Source organism: Rhincodon typus, chromosome 4 (genome assembly GCF_021869965.1).
Source record: "Rhincodon typus isolate 14 chromosome 4, sRhiTyp1.1, whole genome shotgun sequence".
In the NCBI taxonomy this organism is placed as follows: Eukaryota; Metazoa; Chordata; class Chondrichthyes; order Orectolobiformes; family Rhincodontidae; genus Rhincodon; species Rhincodon typus.
The window spans coordinates 47,423,495-47,440,939 of record NC_063335.1 but is presented as its reverse complement, the minus strand read 5'-3'; the positions used below and the strand labels follow the sequence as shown (position 1 = coordinate 47,440,939).

The 17,445-nt window shown below is 41.4% G+C and overlaps 1 protein-coding gene across 9 annotated transcripts in view; it reads left to right on the top strand.

Annotated features, from left to right (window-relative positions):
• cyrib (CYFIP related Rac1 interactor B) overlaps window positions 1–15,956 on the top strand; it is a 183,903-nt gene extending 167,947 nt beyond the window's left edge. For all 9 annotated transcript variants that reach the window (XM_048595732.1, XM_020513008.2, XM_048595738.1 and 6 more), the window contains 6 exons: window positions 1,935–2,012; window positions 4,350–4,466; window positions 4,652–4,731; window positions 6,693–6,819; window positions 7,100–7,170; window positions 15,204–15,956. In XM_048595732.1, coding sequence (XP_048451689.1) covers window positions 1,935–2,012; window positions 4,350–4,466; window positions 4,652–4,731; window positions 6,693–6,819; window positions 7,100–7,170; window positions 15,204–15,267 — 537 coding nt within the window. In that variant the 3' untranslated portion in view covers window positions 15,268–15,956. The remainder of the gene's footprint in view (window positions 1–1,934; window positions 2,013–4,349; window positions 4,467–4,651; window positions 4,732–6,692; window positions 6,820–7,099; window positions 7,171–15,203) is intronic.
• The last annotated feature ends 1,489 nt before the right edge of the window (window positions 15,957–17,445 follow it).

Below are 17,445 nucleotides of genomic sequence, written 5' to 3'. Positions count from 1 at the left end.
TCTGTCCCTGTCTCTGTCTGTCCCTGTCTCTGTCTGTCCCTGTCTCTAGGCAGAATCTTGTTATTAAAACGTCATCTAGGTAAATCATGATCTGAGGTAGACCTTGCAAAATATTCTCCATTGTCCACTGAAAAATTGAACAGCCTGATGATGCCCCAACTGGCAGTCTTGTGTATTGGTACAAGCCCTTATGGGTTTTAATTGTAGTATGCTTCTGGGAATCCTTGTCTAAGAGCAAATATACCTGGCTCGTGTCCAGCTTCAGAAAGACAGCCTCCCTACCAGCTTTACATGTAGAACTTCTAACCGAGGGACTGAGTATTTATCCAGCTGGAAAAAGTGGTTTACTATTTGTTTAAAATCCCCACATAAGTAAATTGTCCCGTCGGGCTTCAAAATCGGAATGACCAATTTGCCCATTCTGCAAATTGGACTTGTTTGATGATTCCTTCACTTTCTAGCCTTCTGAATTCTGGATGTACTTTATCCCATTAGGCAAATGGCAGTCAGTGGGCCTTTCAGAATCATGGAATTGCTTCCTGGTCAACATGCAAAGTGGCCTTGGCTCCTTTGATAGTCCCTAGACCTTCCTGGAAGACTTCTGGGTACTTAATTAGGACGTCACTCAGGCAGCCATTTTCCGATTGGATCAACATTTTTCAATCTCGATGAATCTCTCTCAACCAATTTCACCCCATCGAGCTTGGGCCCAAGCCTTTTACTACAATCAGTGGTAACTGAACCAGCTACTTCTCATAAGAGACCAGAACCGAAGTTGTGTCCTTAATCTGTAAAGGTTCCCCAGTATAGGTTCTGAGTTTAGCTGAAGTCTTGTGACAACTCGAGGGTGAATTTTGTTAAAATCTGGTTCTGTGATCAGTGATACAGCTGCACAGGTATTGACCTCCGTTAGAACTGGATGACCAATTAATCAGACATTTGTTTTGATTGGTTCTGATTTGGATGTTGCTCAGCAACTTCCAAACTAGATGTAGGTGGATTTTCCAGGGTATGAACTCTCCTGGATATCTTCCTGTATGTCAGCCTATGAGTTATCTTATTCAATTTAGATCTAGTAAGACTCTAGTGTGTTGAGTCCATAAAGCAGCAAGTACAATGGCTAAATAAAAACCAAAAGAACTGTGGATGCTGTAAATCAGGAACAAAAACAAAGTTGCTGGAAAAGCTCAGCAGGTCAGGCAGCATCTGTGGAGGAGAAAACAAAGTTAACGTTTTGGGTCCGGTGACCCTTCCTCAGAAGTACAGTGGCTTGCTGGCTGGGATCCTGAAGAAAATTTTAACCGTTTGGCCAATCTTGGCTTTGTTTTGAAATGTTTTGTGGTGGGTTGCAGAAATCTATTCAGCTGAGTAAACCCCAGGGTCAACTACTGTGTTCCATTTGTAATTGTGTGGAGCAGCAAGATCCAATGCAAACCAGAAAGTGTTGAATTCACTTTTTTTTGTCATCCTCTCTGTGTGCATCATGCCATTAAAGCTGGAGAAGTATAACCACATGAAAGGCAGGTAGTCTTTTGAGTGTCATTCAGTTCATGGAATTTCATTGGAGAATGGAGTGTAAATTGCACTTTTTCATAATTTCACAGTATTTTGCAAAGCATTGGTGATGTCAACCAAGATTTTCTGATGTTTATTTTGAAAATGAATAATACCGCAGCTACTAGGAATCTGATCTTAAAAATGGAACTGATGGAAATACACACCAGATCTTGATGTCTGTGAAGAGAGAAAGTGTGTTAACATTTCAAGTTGATGACCTTGCATCAGAACTTTGACCATTCACTACTTTAGTATTTATGGAAGTAATCACATTTCTTTGGAGACATTCAATGTGGTCTCTTCTATTACATCTGAACCTTACACTCTACACTCTATTAAATTAGAAAATTACTTAGCTAACTGTGTTTATTCTCCAGATGACAAATCCTGCTATTCAGAATGACTTCAGCTACTACAGGAGAACCTTAAGTCGTATGAGGATTAATAATGTCCCAGTAAGTCAGTTTCTTTTTCCTTTTGAAAATCTAATGTTTTTCATAATTGTTTAAAGTATTTATACATAATTTTGAAGAATATAGTTATGTATGGATTTTATATGTATAAAAATGAACTCTCTTTTTACTATCAAGTTCTAATTTACTGTACAGCATTATTAGCAAGTCAGTATATTCTGCCAAGGCTAAGTGCTATTTTGAGGTGCAAGTAAGCATTCTTGCTTAGTTCTGCAAATTATGTTGTTACTTTCAATGATATACAATTAAAATTAGTCACCTTGTTTAATAATTAGATCGGAACTTATGTGTATTAAAAGTTGTGCTACATTGTAACTTGAAATACTTCTCCAATGATAACTGTTGTTCAAGCTGCTTAGGTCCTACAATCTATAATTCTTTCCCTGTTATGTATTGTAAACCTCTTAATCCCTACCTTTTTAGGATGCTGTTTGAAGTCCATCTTTTTGAGCAACCTTTTTGTCATATGTTCTGATTTCTTTGTGCATTGTTCACAATATTTTTTCATTAGCGTTTCTAAGACTTTTTAAGCACTTCAAAGGTGTATATAAATTCAAGCTGTTATAACCAAATGTAACATTCTGGATACTTTTAATTCTTTCATGGGGTTTTGGGCATCCCTGGCAAGGTTAGCATTTGTCATTATAATTGCCCTTGACCTGAGTGACTTGCTCGATGATGTCAGAGGGCAGTTACGAGTCAACCTCATTAACGAGAGTCTGGAGTCACATGTAGGCCAGACCAGGTATACACGGTATGGTGGCGCAGTGTTTAGCACTGCTACTTCACAGTGTCAGGGACTGCCTAGGGTGACTGTGTGAAGTTTGCACTTTCTCCCTGTGTCTGTGTGGGTTTGTGCCAGCTGCTTCTCCCAGAGTCCAAAGATATGCATGTTAGCATGGATTGGCCATGCTAAATTGCCCCATAATGCCCAGGGATGTGCAGGTTAGGTGGATTAGCCATGGGAAATGTGGGGTTATGGTGATAGGGTGGCCCTCGGTGGCATGCTGTTTGGAGGGTTGGTGCAGACTGGATGGGCTGAATGGTCTCTGTCTGCACTGTAGAGATTCTATGAGATGGCAGATTTCTTTCCCTAAAGGACATTTGTGAACCATATTGGGTTTTATGATGATTGGCGATAGTTTTATAGTAACAACAACTGAAACTAGATTTCCAGTTTTATGAATTGAATTTTAATGTCACCAGCCACTGTGGTGGAAGTTGATCCAGTGTCCATTCAGCCATTAACCTGGGCCTCTGAGTTGTTAGTTGAATGACATTATCTGTGCACCACCCTCTCCCATGTGACATATTTTTGAAATCTAGTTGGAAATGTTATTACAACTGGATAAAGATGGACTTACTTGCGATAAGATAGTGATGTGCCTGTAGAGTTACCACAGCTCTGTGGGTAGTTTAATGTCTTGTTCAGCAGTAGGAAGAGCCAGGATTGCAACTGTCATACGTTAAAGCAGAGTTGTATGTATTGTTGGGTTACAGCTTCTGGCTATTTGGAAGACACAGCCATAGCTATTACATGTGGGGAAATTATTTTTTGATTGGCATGTATGGTGAATACTGTGACAACTCTGTGAACTGAATATAATGTCTCCATGTATGCTAATAATTTGAAAAGAATGTGGAATCAAGCTGTGAAGGGTAGCGATTGTAATTTTGATCAATGCAGTTCAAGCAAAAACTTGCTTTAACTTTTTTAGTTAAACTTGACACCAAACTATAAGCCCCATTTCTTTTGTAAACCTCTAGCTGAAACTATGTTGCAACATTTCAAATAGATGATTACATATCAATGTTTTGGATAAAAGAGCAGCTATCACTTGGAAGGAATGATTCCATTTACTTCATGGTTGAATGACAATGCTGCCTTATTGTCATTATATTGGCCTTGGCAACAATTTTAGAGCACCTCTGGTTCAGAAAATGGTTATATTTACTCTTCTTACATTATCTTTTTGAACTGATTAGTCTTAGCATTTTTTAAAGAGAAATTCCATTTAAAACTACATTTCAGATTTATTTCTAGGTCGAATTATTCAAGTAATTCCAAGGAATATTGCTTTAAAGACTGATCTCTTCAGTTTGGAGTCAGATGCAAACATTTGTATGAATTCTATAAATAGAGGTGGTTTGCAGGATAATAAATGTTGTAAATAGTTTTGTTATTATTGTGTTTTAGAACAAAACTTTGCAAGTGATAGTTCATTGGTACTTTGACAGAAAGACCAGTGTATGGAGTAATGAGCTTAAAAGTTAGTATTGCTGACATGTTAATGTTTGATTCTCACTCTTTTTATTTAGGCAGAAGGAGAAAATGAGGTAAATAATGAATTGGCCAATAGAATGTCCCTGTTTTATGCTGAAGCAACTCCAATGCTGAAAACCTTGAGTGATGCCACAACTAAGTTTGTTTCAGATGTAAGTACAATGCACCCTGATTTACCCACAGTCCAAGTAGAGAATAAGGCTTTCTATTCTATATTCTGTTCACGGGCTAAAAGACTGCAATTCATTAATGACACAAATATGAGACTTATTCAATGTAGTAATGTATTGATTCGAATGACCTCTAATGCCACTTCCTATCTTTATTTCTTTTGTAGAACAAGTCTCTACCCATAGAAAACACCACTGACTGCTTAAGCACTATGGCGAGTGTATGCAGAGTTATGCTGGAGACGCCGTGAGTAGGGCAAAATGACTTAATGGCAGTTGTTTCAGTGGAGAAATCTGTTAAAGATAATGTGGACAAATTTTGCTGGATTAGGGCACCTTTTTGGTTATTTCTTTATTCATTCACGGGTGAGGGTGTTGCTAGGTAGGCCAGTAGTTATTGCCCAGAGGGCAGTTACAAGTAAACCACATTGCTGTGTGTCTGGAGTCAGATGTAGGCCAGACCAGGTAAGGATGGCAGTTTGCTTTCCTAAAGGACATTAGTCAACCCTGTGGGTTTTCCGACAATCGACAATGGATTCATGGTCATCATTGCACTCTGAATTCCAGATATTTATTGAATTCAAATTCCACCATCTGCTGTGGTGGGATTCAAACCCAGATCCCCAGAACATTACCTGGAACTCTGCATTAACAGTCCAGCGATAATACCAGTAGGCCATCGCCTCTCCTGCGAGATGTTTCCCTTCACCCTTCCCCTCCAACGTGGTTTAAAAGTTTTAATCGCAGTAATCGATGAAAACACATGACATTGTCGGGATTATGGAGACATGACTGCAGGATGAGTAAGGATGGACATCCAGTCCAGACCAAAAAGAAAAGGCAATGGAGTTCAAATCCTGGTTGAAGAGGAAATTAATATAATAGTGAGGAAGGATATTAGCTCTGATATGGAATCTGTATGGGGAGAGCTGAGAACCACTGGGGGGGAAGAAAAACAGTAGTGGGGATGTATATAGGCCCCAAACTGGAGGGGTGATGTTGGAAATAAACAGGAAATTAGAGACGCACACCATAATGGCAGATCTGTGATCATCGGTGACTTCAATCCGCATATGGATTGGACAGATCAAATTAGTAACAGTACCATAGAGGAGGAACTCCTGGAGTGTACATGGGATAGTTCTGGAGAGTGATGAGGAGCCAACTAGAGAACAGGCCATCCTGGGCTGGATATGGTGTAATGAGAAAGGTATAATTGGTAATCTAGTTGTGCTGGGTCCTTTGGAGATAAGCAATCAAAATATGATAGAATTCCTCATCAAGATGGAAAATGGCAAAGTTGATTGAGATTAGAGCCCTAATCTAAATAGAGGAAACCACGATGGTATGAGGCATTGTACATCACAAGAGTGGCTACAGATCAAATGTGCTTCATTAGCTGAAAATTGTTTTGGACCTTCTGCAGTCTGAAAGACACTTGTAAATATAGATCAAGTAAATTTTTGGAGACTGATTTCGTGCGTGTGAAAATCCAAACTTAAAAATATAACATAGAAAGTATGACATTGATGTATGAAGGGCAACTCCATGAAGAGACCTTTCTTAGTCTTGGGGGTTTAATATTCAGATAATAATTCACTGGTGGGCTGCTTGTCTCTCTCCTGTCTACTGACAGTATTTCTTCATTTTGGGTAAATACTATACAACAATGTTATTGCAGAAATCCTTTAAATATTAAAAGTTGTTACTTGGAATGAAAGGTGTTTTGGTAGGTGCTCAGTTATCAATGATGAATGTACAGGTCTACAGCTACAAAATTGATTCCCTTATACATTTTAACTTCTAGCAATGATTTAATTTCTGATCAGCAAATTATACTGTTTTTTTTTTCCTCAACCATTTTACCTTTGAACCCTCCTTTTGGCACACTTATTACATTTTAGTGAATAAATTTAAGCAAAATCTTGTTGCAGTTGAACTTTACTCAATATTTGCATGATGAAAATTTGAACGCTTCAATTCTTCTATATCCACTGGGTGTTTGATTTCATACACTGGCTAGCCGGAACCACCCCAGGTTAGCCCAACCCTTTGAGATCAGATAATTGGTTATGTAAGTTAATGAGCTGAAATCCTTTCCAAAATTGTGGATACATTGATTTTTGGTTCGTGTACTAACTATTTAAACAAAAAGGTATTGTTTGAAAGGTGAAATTAGTATCTGATTTGTTTATTTTTCATGTACAGGGAATACAGAAGCAGATTTGCAAGTGAAGAGACGGTATCATTTTGTCTGAGGGTGATGGTGGGTGTCATCATTCTTTATGACCACGTGCATCCAGTTGGGGCATTTGCCAAAACATCTAAAATTGATGTGAGTTTATTCTTCTTTGAATCTGACTGTGCTGCTTTCATATTTTGAAGCTGTTGTTTTCAAGCAGTAATTAAGCATTTGTATTTTCTATAATGTGAATGCTAATTATGCAGACAAATTATTTTTTCCTAGCTATATTTTCCGGTAATAAATGATACATTTCAAATAAACTGCAACTTAAATATTTGTAAATATGTATGTGTAAATTTATATGAAGCTGCATTAAATAATTGTGAATCTATGGAAATTAATATTGTTCCTAATTCCAATCTTCCTATAGATGAAAGGATGCATAAAGGTCCTAAAGGATCAGCCTCCAAATAGTGTAGAAGGCCTTCTGAATGCTCTCAGGTAACTAAAACAAAATTGTGAAACCTGTTGGAACTTTTAAGTTCATAAGTAGGAGATGTCAACTGCAGACTGACTCACTTATTAAAAGGTTTGACGACTAATTAAAATGACACTCTGGCTATCAAGTTCAATATAGTCATGTTAGAAGACAATATAGAACATATTTTTTGGTATTTAGAATGTCTATGGATAATACTATATGTTAAAAGAGTGTACATATATAATTGCAGAGTAAAACTGATCATTTACAGTTTAGAACAGTTTAGATGCTTATGGCATTCATGGCAGCCATGTCACTTCCATCTCGTCAATCACACATAAGGCCATCTCCAGTCATTTACTTTTGTCACTCTGCAGCCATATCCCCCTCTCAACTCTGTTTCTGTGAGTGATCCTGGAATACATTCTCTCCCAGTTCATTTACTCCGACTTACCATTCACTGACCTCTGAGAGAAAAGATTTTGCGTAATCTCTCTTTTTGATGGGTGGCCCCTGATTTTTAAAAATTGACCCCTAGTAGTAGATTCTCTCCCAAAAGAGGAAATATTCTCTACACATCCACCCTGTCAAGACCCTTCAGAATGCATTGGAGGCAGTTAAGAAACTGACCATAAAATGTTCTATGAGCTCCTCTCCTAGGCTTCTTTGTCTGTATTTTCCAGTTGATATCTCCCACAATTATCGCTGCACCTTTCTGATAAGCTCTCATCATTACTTCCTTTATACTTCACCCTATTGTGCAGTTAGTATTAAGGGGCTTGTACACCACTCCCACAGGTGAATTATTGCCTTTATTATCTTTATTATTTTTCATTTTGACCCAGCTATTTCTACATTTGGTTTCATGAACTTGGGTCACCCTTCTGCACTGTGCTAATACCATCATTAACTAACAGTGTCACCCTTCTACCTTTTTGTTACTTTCTTTTCATTCCTAGATGCCTTATATGCTTCAAGATTCAGGTCCCAATCCATACCATCCTGCAGCCATGTCTCAGTAATGACTACCAGATTGTACATACTCAATTCAGTCCTAAACAGAAATGAATATCTTTTTCGCCCAAAGGCTCGTGAATCTGTGGAATTCCCTGCCCAGTGAAGCAGTTGAGGTTTCTTCATTGAATGTTTTTAAAGCTAGGATAGGTAATTTTTTGAACAGTAAATGAATTAAGGGTTATGGTGAGAGGGTGGGTAAGTGGAACTGAGGCCACAAAAAGATCGACCATGATCTTATTGAATGGCGGAGCGGGCTTGAAGGGCCAGGTGGTCTACTCCTGCACCTGGTTCTTACGTCCTTATTTGCACTCTGCTTTTATCTGTTTTGTTTTGAATACTTTGTTCATTCAGGTACAGAACCTTTAGTGTAGCCTTTTACTCCTTTTGTAAATTCTAATCTTATCTATTTGTTGACTCTTAGATTCATATTGTCTTTTTTTTCCTTGTCATTGTCTATTTATCATTTTTTGTATTAATCCTTCTGCGTTTGGCCTTGAATCATATTTGATATACCATATCTTTCTAAATTTGATCACATTATCCTCCTATCCAGATTAAAATCTTCTCTACTTCCCTCATTAATACAGTTGGCAAGAATTTGCGCACAATTCAGAGGGAGGCCTTCCTGTCTGTACAGATCTAGATTTTTCCCATCACTGGTCCCAGTGCTGAACTGAAACTGAAACCCATTTCCCTTACACTGGTCTTTCTGCCATTTGTAGACTAATTACACTCAGTCATCCCTCACATACCCCTCTCAATCCCTCCACTGCTTCTGTGTTGTCAGGTTCCTTGATCAACGTTCGTAATTGGATGACTCAACCTGATTCCGTTTTTGGAACGTTCATTTTACCTCTACCTTGGCCACTGCCTCTGGCTGAGCCAGCTTGCTGGCATTCTAATTGGCTTCAAACTGAACTTCTGATCTGTATGCCCTCTCTGTCACCCCAACCCATTTACTTTAACTTAAAAATTGTCCATCTTTATCCCTGTCACAGCTCATCTGCTAGTGAAACCCTCCTTATGCCTTTGTTCCTCTAAGCTGAACTATTTTGACGCTCTCCTGCCAACTTCCCATTCTCCACTCTCATAAACCTGAGCCCTTCCATTATTCTGCTTTATCCTAACTTGTGGTAAGCCCCATTCTCCCATTACTCTGTGTTCACTGACCTACAATGACCGCCTTTTGGCTTCACCACCCCCTTACATTTAAAAATCACATCCATGTTTAAATCCTTTCAGTTCAGGCTCCATTCCACCCACCATTGGCAACTGTGCCTTCAGTTGTCTAAATGCTGAGCTCTGAATTCATTAACCTGACCGTTCCAACTCTCACTTCCTGTAAGAGGCTGCTGTCAGAGATCTGGTGATGGCTGGGGTTTTCACAACTGGTTGGCTGAGCTAATAGCGGAATTGGGTGATGTTATGGAGGAGCAAGTACAAAAATGATCTTTATGATGGAAAGAATATGTTGTTAAAAGATCAACTTGTAGTACAGTCGGGTGTGAACAGTCTGGTTTAGCCACAAGCTGGTGCTGCAGAGTAAGATGAATTCAATTGCAAATGTACAGAGTTTGTTGTAGGATCCAAAGATGATGGCTTTGGTCCTGCCAGTATTTAGCCTGAGCAAGTTGTAGATCATTCAAGTGGATATTAGCTAAGTTGTCTTTGTTAAAATATTCATTCATGACATGTAGGCATCCCTAATTGCTGCAGTCCTTAGGATGTGGGGACATCCACAATGCTGTTGGAAAGTCAGTACTAAGATTCTGACCCAGCAACAATAAAGAGATAGCAATAGAACTCCAAGTCCGGATGGTGTGTGGGGAACCTTACAGGTTGTGGTTTGCCCATGCATCTGCTATCCTTGTCCTTCCAGGTGGCAGAGGATGAGTTTTGAATTGCTGTTGGAGGAGCCTTAGTAATTTGCTACAGTGCATCCTGTGGATGGTACGTGCTACTGTCACAACATGTCTTTTGGTGAATGGAGTGAATGCTGAAGGTGGTGGATATGGTGCCAAGCAAGTGGACTGCTTTTTCCCTGAATAGTGGGAGCTTTGTGAATGTTGTTGGAGCTGCTTTCATTTAGTCAAGTGAAGAGTATTCTGTCACACACCTGACTTATGCATTGTATATGATGGACATGGATTGGAGAGAAAGGAGGACTTATCACAGCATTCCTAGCCTCTGATCTGCTCTTTTAGCCACAGTATACAGCTGGCCCAGTTCAATTTCTGGTCAATGGTATCTTCCACGATATCGCTAGTAGGGAATTCAGTGAAGATAATGCAATTGAATGTCAAAGGGACATATTTAGGTCTGTCTTATTTGAGATGGTCATCGCCTAACATTTGAAATGCGAATGTTGCTTGCATCTCACTGGTACAAACATTGATGTTGTCCAGGTCTTGTTGCGTATAGATATAGACTGCTTTTGAAGTTTCACAAATGGTGCTGACTATTGTTCAATTATTGGCAAATAACCCCACTTCTGATTTTGATGAAGATTGGGTCATTGATGAAGCAGCTGGAGATGGTTGGGCCTAGGACAGTACCCTGAGGAGCTCCTGCAGAGATGTCCTGGCATTGAGATAATTGACCTCCAATAACCACAACCATCTTCTTCCTTTGTGCTAGGTACGGTTCTGAATAGTGGAGAGTTTCCTTTGATTACATTTGATTTGAGCTTGGGCATATTCCCTTGTCAACTTGGCCTTAATGCTAAGGGCAGTCATTCTTATCTCACCCCTCTTCACCTCTAGAGCTCATGTTTGGATCAAGGCTGCATTGAGATTGGAAGTTGAGTGGTTCCGCTAGAACGCAAACTGAGTGTCTGTGAGCAGGTTGTTCCTCTGCAAGTGCCGCTTGATAGCACTGTTGATAACCCCTTCCATCACTTTGATTTGAGAGTAGATTGTAATAGGCAGTAATTGCCCAAATGGGATTGCTTGTATACAGGGGCAAATTTCAACATTACCAGGGAGTTGCCAGTGTTGTAGCTGTATTGGAACAGTCTGGCTGAGACACAGCTATTTCTGGAGCTCAAATTTTCAGTACAATTGCCAGAATGTTGTCAGGGTTCATAGGCCTTACAGTATCCAGTGCCTTCACCCATTTCTTGATATCAGATGGAGTGAATTGAATTGACTAAAGACTGACATCTGTGATTCTGAAGGCCTCAGGAGGATGCCTAGCTGGATCATTCGCTCAGTACTTCTTGCTGAAGATGAATATCTGGCGACTCAAATGAAGAGGAAAAATCAAGAAAGCTGCTGGACTGTGGAGTTGGATGTCAGTGGGGTCAAAAATAAATCCTAAGGAGAGTTTGGAGGTAACAGTGGATAGGTAGGAAGAGAAGTCATCGCTAGCAATTCTGTAGCTACAATTTGATCAGCAAGCACATAACCAAACAAGAGCAGGCCAAATGAGCTAAATACTAGAGAAGTGTCTAAGGCAACTAATACACCGTGTCCACAGAGAGGCAGGAGTGGAATCCTGATTGTATCAGAGATAGTAGGAACTGCAGATGCTGGAGAATCTGAGATAACACGGTGTAGAGCTGGATGAACACAGCAGGCCAAGCAGCATCAGAGGAGCAGGAAGGCTGACGTTTCGGGCCTAGACCCTTCTTCAGAAATGGGGAGGGGGGAAGGGCGTTCTGAAATAAATAGGGAGAGAGGGGGAGGCGGATAGAAGATGGATAGAGGAGAAGATAGGTGGAGAGGAGACAGACAGGTCAAAGAGGCGGGGATGGAGCCAGTAAAGGTGTGTGTAGGTGGGGAGGTAGGGAGGAAGGACAGGTTAGGGAGGCGGGGACGAGCTGGGCTGGTTTTGGGATGCGGTAGGGGGAGGGGAGATTTTGAAGCTTGTGAAATCCACATTGATATCATTGGGCTGCAGGGTTCCCAAGCGGAATATGAGTTGCTGTTCCTGCAACCTTCGGGTGGCATTGTTGTGGCACTGCAGGGAGGCCCAGGATGGACATGTCGTCTGAGGAATGGGAGGGGGAGTTGAAATGGTTGGCGACTGGGAGGTACAGTTGTTTAGACCTCAGTGAGGGGGAGGTCTGGGGGGATGGTGAAGACTCGGCAGGGCTGAGTGTTGCTGTCTCCTCTGGAGCTGCGGGCTGTGGAGGCGATGGGCGGAGTTGTGTCGGCGTCGGCTGTGGGCGGAGTTGTGTCGGCGTCTGTGATGGCCGGAGCGGCGTCGATGGGTGGGCGGAGTGGGGTAGGCAGCGGCAGCAGCGGTGGTGACGGTAGGTGCGTCTTCAGTGTCTGGTGTTGGCCTCGGAAATGGAGGCAGTGGCGTCGGCAGCGATGGCATTTGCTGTCCCGGAAGTGGTGTACCCGGCGGCGGCAGCAGATGTGACGTCATCTATGGGTGCTCCGACGGTGGACACATTGTTTTTCCAGGAGGAGGGGGTGTGTTGGAGGCGGGAGAAGGGGTCAGTAGAGGGTCCAGGAGGAGCTTTTATTGGACACTAAAAACCGTAAGTACAGTAAACTTACGGGTGCCTACCACACAAAACGGGCTTCCTCCACCTCCAAAATCCCCAACCCTACCCAGGACCTTCCCCACAATGTGCCACTGACACCCTCATCCGCTTAGCCAAACTCGTCCTCCCCCTCAACAACTTCTCTTTCAATTCCTCCCACTTCCTACAGACAAAAGGGGTGGCCATGGGTACCCGCATGGGTCCAAGCTACGCCTGCCTCTTTGTAGGTCACGTGGAACAATCCCTCTTCCGTACCTACACTGGCCCTAAACCCCACCTCTTCCTCTGTTACATTGATGACTGTATCGGCGCTGCCTCATGCTCACACGAGGAGCTCGAACAGTTCATCCACTTCACCAACACCTTCCACCCCAACCTTAAGTTCACCTGGACCATCTCTAACACCTCTCTCTCCTTCCTGGACCTCTCTGTCTCCATCTCGGGCAACCACCTAGAAACTGATATCCATTTCAAGCCCACCGACTCCCACAGCTACCTAGAATACACCTCCTCCCACCCACCTTCCTGCAAAAATGCCATCCCCTATTCCCAATTCCTTCGCCTCCGCCGCATCTGCTCCCAGGATGAGGCATTCCACTCCCGTACATCTCAGATGTCCTCGTTTTTCAAGGACCTCAACTCCCGCGCCCCCCCGCCCCCGTGGCCGAGAACGCCCTTGACCGTGTCTCCCGCATTTCCCGCAACTCATCCCTCACACCCCATCCCCGCAATAACAACCAAAAAAGAATCCCCCTCGTCCTCACGTACCACCCCACCAACCTCCGGATCCAACGCATCATCCTCCGACACTTCCGCCATCTGCAATCCAACCCCACCACCAAAGACATTTTCCCTCCCCACCCTTATTTGCTTTCCGGAGGGACCACTCTCTCCGTGACTCCCTTGTCGGCTCCACACTCCCCTCCAGCTCCACCACACCTAGCACTTTTCCCTGCAACCGCAGGAAGTGCTACACCTGCCCCTACACCTCCCCCCTCATCCCCATCCCAGGCCGCAAGAAGATTTTCCACATCAAGCAGATGTTCACCTGCACATCTGCTAATGTGGTATACTGCATCTGCTGTTCCCGTTGTCGCCTCCTCTACATCGGGGAAACCAAGCGGAGGCTTGGGGACCGCTCTGCAGAACATCTATGCTCAGTTTGCACTAAACAACTGCACCTCCCAGTCGCGAACCATTTCAACTCCCCCTCCCATTCCTCAGACGACATGTCCATCCTGGGCCTCCTGCAGTGCCACAACGATGCCACCCGAAGGTTGCATGAACAGCAACTCCTATTCCGCTTGGGAACCCTGCAGCCCAATGGTATCAATGTGGATTTCACAAGCTTCAAAATATCCCCTCCCACTACCGCATCCCAAAACCAGCCCAGCTCGTCCCTGCCTCCCTAACCTGTCCTTCCTCCCACCTATCCCCTCCTCCCACCTCTCCCGTCCTCCCACCTCAAGCCCCACCCCCATCTCCTACCTACTAACCTCATCCCGCCCCCTTGACCTGTCTGTCCTCCCTGGACTGACCTATCCCCTCCCTAACTCCCCACCTACACTCACCCTTACTGGCTCCATCCCCGCCTCTTTGACCGGTCTGTCTCCTCTCCACCTATCTTCTCCTCTATCCATCTTCTTTCCGGCTCCCCCCTCTCTCTATTTATTTCAGAACCCCCTTCCCCTCCCCCATTTCTGAAGAAGGGTCTAGGCCCGAAACGTCAGCCTTCCTGCTCCTATGATGCTGCTTGGCCTACTGTGTTCATCCAGCTCTACACCGTGTTATCCCTGGAATCCTGATGGGACAGGTTTAAGTATGGAGATGAGTACAGCTTTGGGAGAACTTTTGGAAGTTTTTGAAGAGAGGCCTGAAATAGAGTGCTAGTTTGCAACCTCCAAATTGCAGGGCAAGATTTTTTTAAGGCAGAATGACAATACTTTGATCAAGCCTTGTAACTTCTTTATGCTGGTCTTTGAGAAGTGATTTGGTGTGACTGCGTAGAATTTACAGAAACAGGCCATTTGCCCAATTTTTCTGTTCTGGTGTTTATATTCCTTGCAAGCCACTCCTGCTCTACTTTATCAAACCCTATCCACGTATTCTTTTATTCCATTCTCTCACATACGTTTAGTTAGCTTTCCCTTAAAGGCGATAATGTTATTCATCTTGACTATGCATTGCTATAGTAAGTCCTACTTCAAACTAGTCTTTTGGCAAGGAAGTTCGTTCTAAATTCTCTGTTGGATATATTTCTAGCACCTAGTTTGGACTTACGCAGCAAGGGAAAGCAATTTTTCAATGCCTTCCTTATCAGATCTATACATGATTTTAACAATCATCTAATTTTCCTAAAAAACACTGATCTATGCAGGCATTGCTGCATGAGGTGAAATAGAGAGTTTAATAAAGTTCTCTGATTATTTTGTCCATTTGGATTGTTGTAATAGCTGTGTGTAATATAATATGTCCTTATGACTAAAGTTAACCCATTTAATCTGATACATTGTTTAAAAGATATGGCATTCTGCTTTCCAGGTACACCACCAAACATTTGAATGATGAGACTACCTCCAAACAAATTAAGACAATGTTGCAGTAAAGCATAGCAACAAACTGGCTACAGAAAACAGTATTCTGCAATGATTGAGATGCACAGATATGTTTTTAATGTTTAAAGAATGCAACTGCTTTTTCTTTGTTTTTTTAAAATGTGTTCCTGCTCTTTAAAAATTGCTAAAGTTATTTTCTGTGCCAAATTCTCTAAAAGGACATAAACAGTGGAAAAAGTGTTTACTTTGTTTTGCGTTTGATTGAATGGATGGTCATGGAGCACATTGGCAGCTACTATTCCAAGTTGGGTGTCTTTGTATGTGTAAGGAAATTAAGTAACTTGGCCAAAATGACAAAGAAAATCTCTGTTCTGTTTCTACTGATTAATATTTAATACAGCTTCTGCATGACAAGGTCTTTTCATGCTATGTAAAACATCACGAATGGTCATTTCCTATCGCAGCTTCATCATGTGCAGCCATTAAAAATGAAAGAGATGTTAAATTAACTATATATGTTTTATTGTACAAAAAGGTACCTAGCACAACAGACTACAAATTATAGTACAAGTCTGTTTTGTTAATACTTAAGTTTGCATTGACTCATTTTGTACGAGTGTAAGTTTAACATTCATTAAACTAACTTTAAACTGTGATGTGTGCGTAACAGATGCGTATGCATGGACATGTAAAATGGACAGCTATTAGTCAAATAAAATGAGCTTTTGTTTTTCTAAAACCTGCCTTTTGAGATTTAAAATATTTGTATTTCTTTCTGTGCATCGCTGTGTAGTTTGTTCACTAAATGACTAAGTTTACTCTTTTGAATTTTAAATCTGTCCTACATATGGCCTTGTGGTATTATCATTAGAGTATTAATCCAGAGACCCAGGTGATATTTTGGGACCCTGGTTTTGAATCCTGCCATGGCAGAAGGTGGCATTTGAATTCAATAAAAAAAAAATGTATGGAATTAAGAGTCTGATGATGACCACAAAACCATTCTTTGTTCATGACATGTGTCTGGTTCACTAAAGTCCTTTAGGGAAGGACATCTGCCATCCTCATCTGGCCTGGCCTACATGTGACACCAGATCCACAGCAATGTGTTTGACTCTTGAGTATGCTATTAAATAAATATTATATAAATAAATAAAAATTATATAAATAATGTTGGCCAAGCCAGTGACAGCCTCATCCTGTGAATGAATAAGAAGTATTAGCCATCACAAATGTTACACTATTCAGCAAAAATAAAAAAGTATTAATTTATACTCAGTACATTTTCCATTTTAAAAAAAATTGAAGACAATTTTTGTCATTGTAACTGCTTATAACGAGATCCTTATAAAAATGTGTAGTAACATATTCAGCAAAATCTACAACAGGATAACATAAATTAGTTTATTGACTGTGGCCTACTGTAAGCAACCTGACAATTCAACTGATTTCAGAGTTAACTGCTTATTGTAAAAGCAAATTGTACAAAATTTGAGTACAGTAGTTTTAATGTATAAGTGGATTTTACATTACTGTCATAAATGCTGATCCATAGAATCACGAGGAGAGAACAATGATATATAAAGAGCCAGCAGACATATGATATGGAACAAGGGAAATTCACTAAATCCATTGCTGCAATGGTCGCATTGAATTTGTGTGAAGGACTCTATTTATTCAGCCTACTGTGGGCAGCATCAACTATGATGAGTATATTTTGTTTGTCACAGAATAGCTGACTAGGCAGCACTTAATCCCAATTCTGGTGAAGTGCAAATATTTATTAACCATAAAGTAAGCTAGGCGGTAATAAACAACATAACAGGTCTTCCTATTCTGGCTATGGGCATCAGAGCATACAGCAACTGGATTTGACCTGTAAACTTCACTAACTCTGACTCTGTCTTAAGCACTTGTCTCTTTGGACTTCCAAAACATGTTCAGGCCTCTTTGGATCCTGAGTAGAGGTAATTGCTTCTTTTTGGATCTACTTTTTCCTTGCTGCTACTGCAAACCGGGTGTCTCCATCTTTTTTATACCCTAACAGCTAAGTCGTCCCTTCTTTTCCATTGACAGCTGTGTGTTAGCTTTAAATCTAAATCTATTATCTTCCTAAGGAAGAGAGTTCTCAACATCCAGACACCTTACGAACGTATACTAGTTCTGAAGAATCTAATGTAGTTTCACGCAGTTAGAAGCAAGTATACAAGCCAAGGCTACAAAGATTC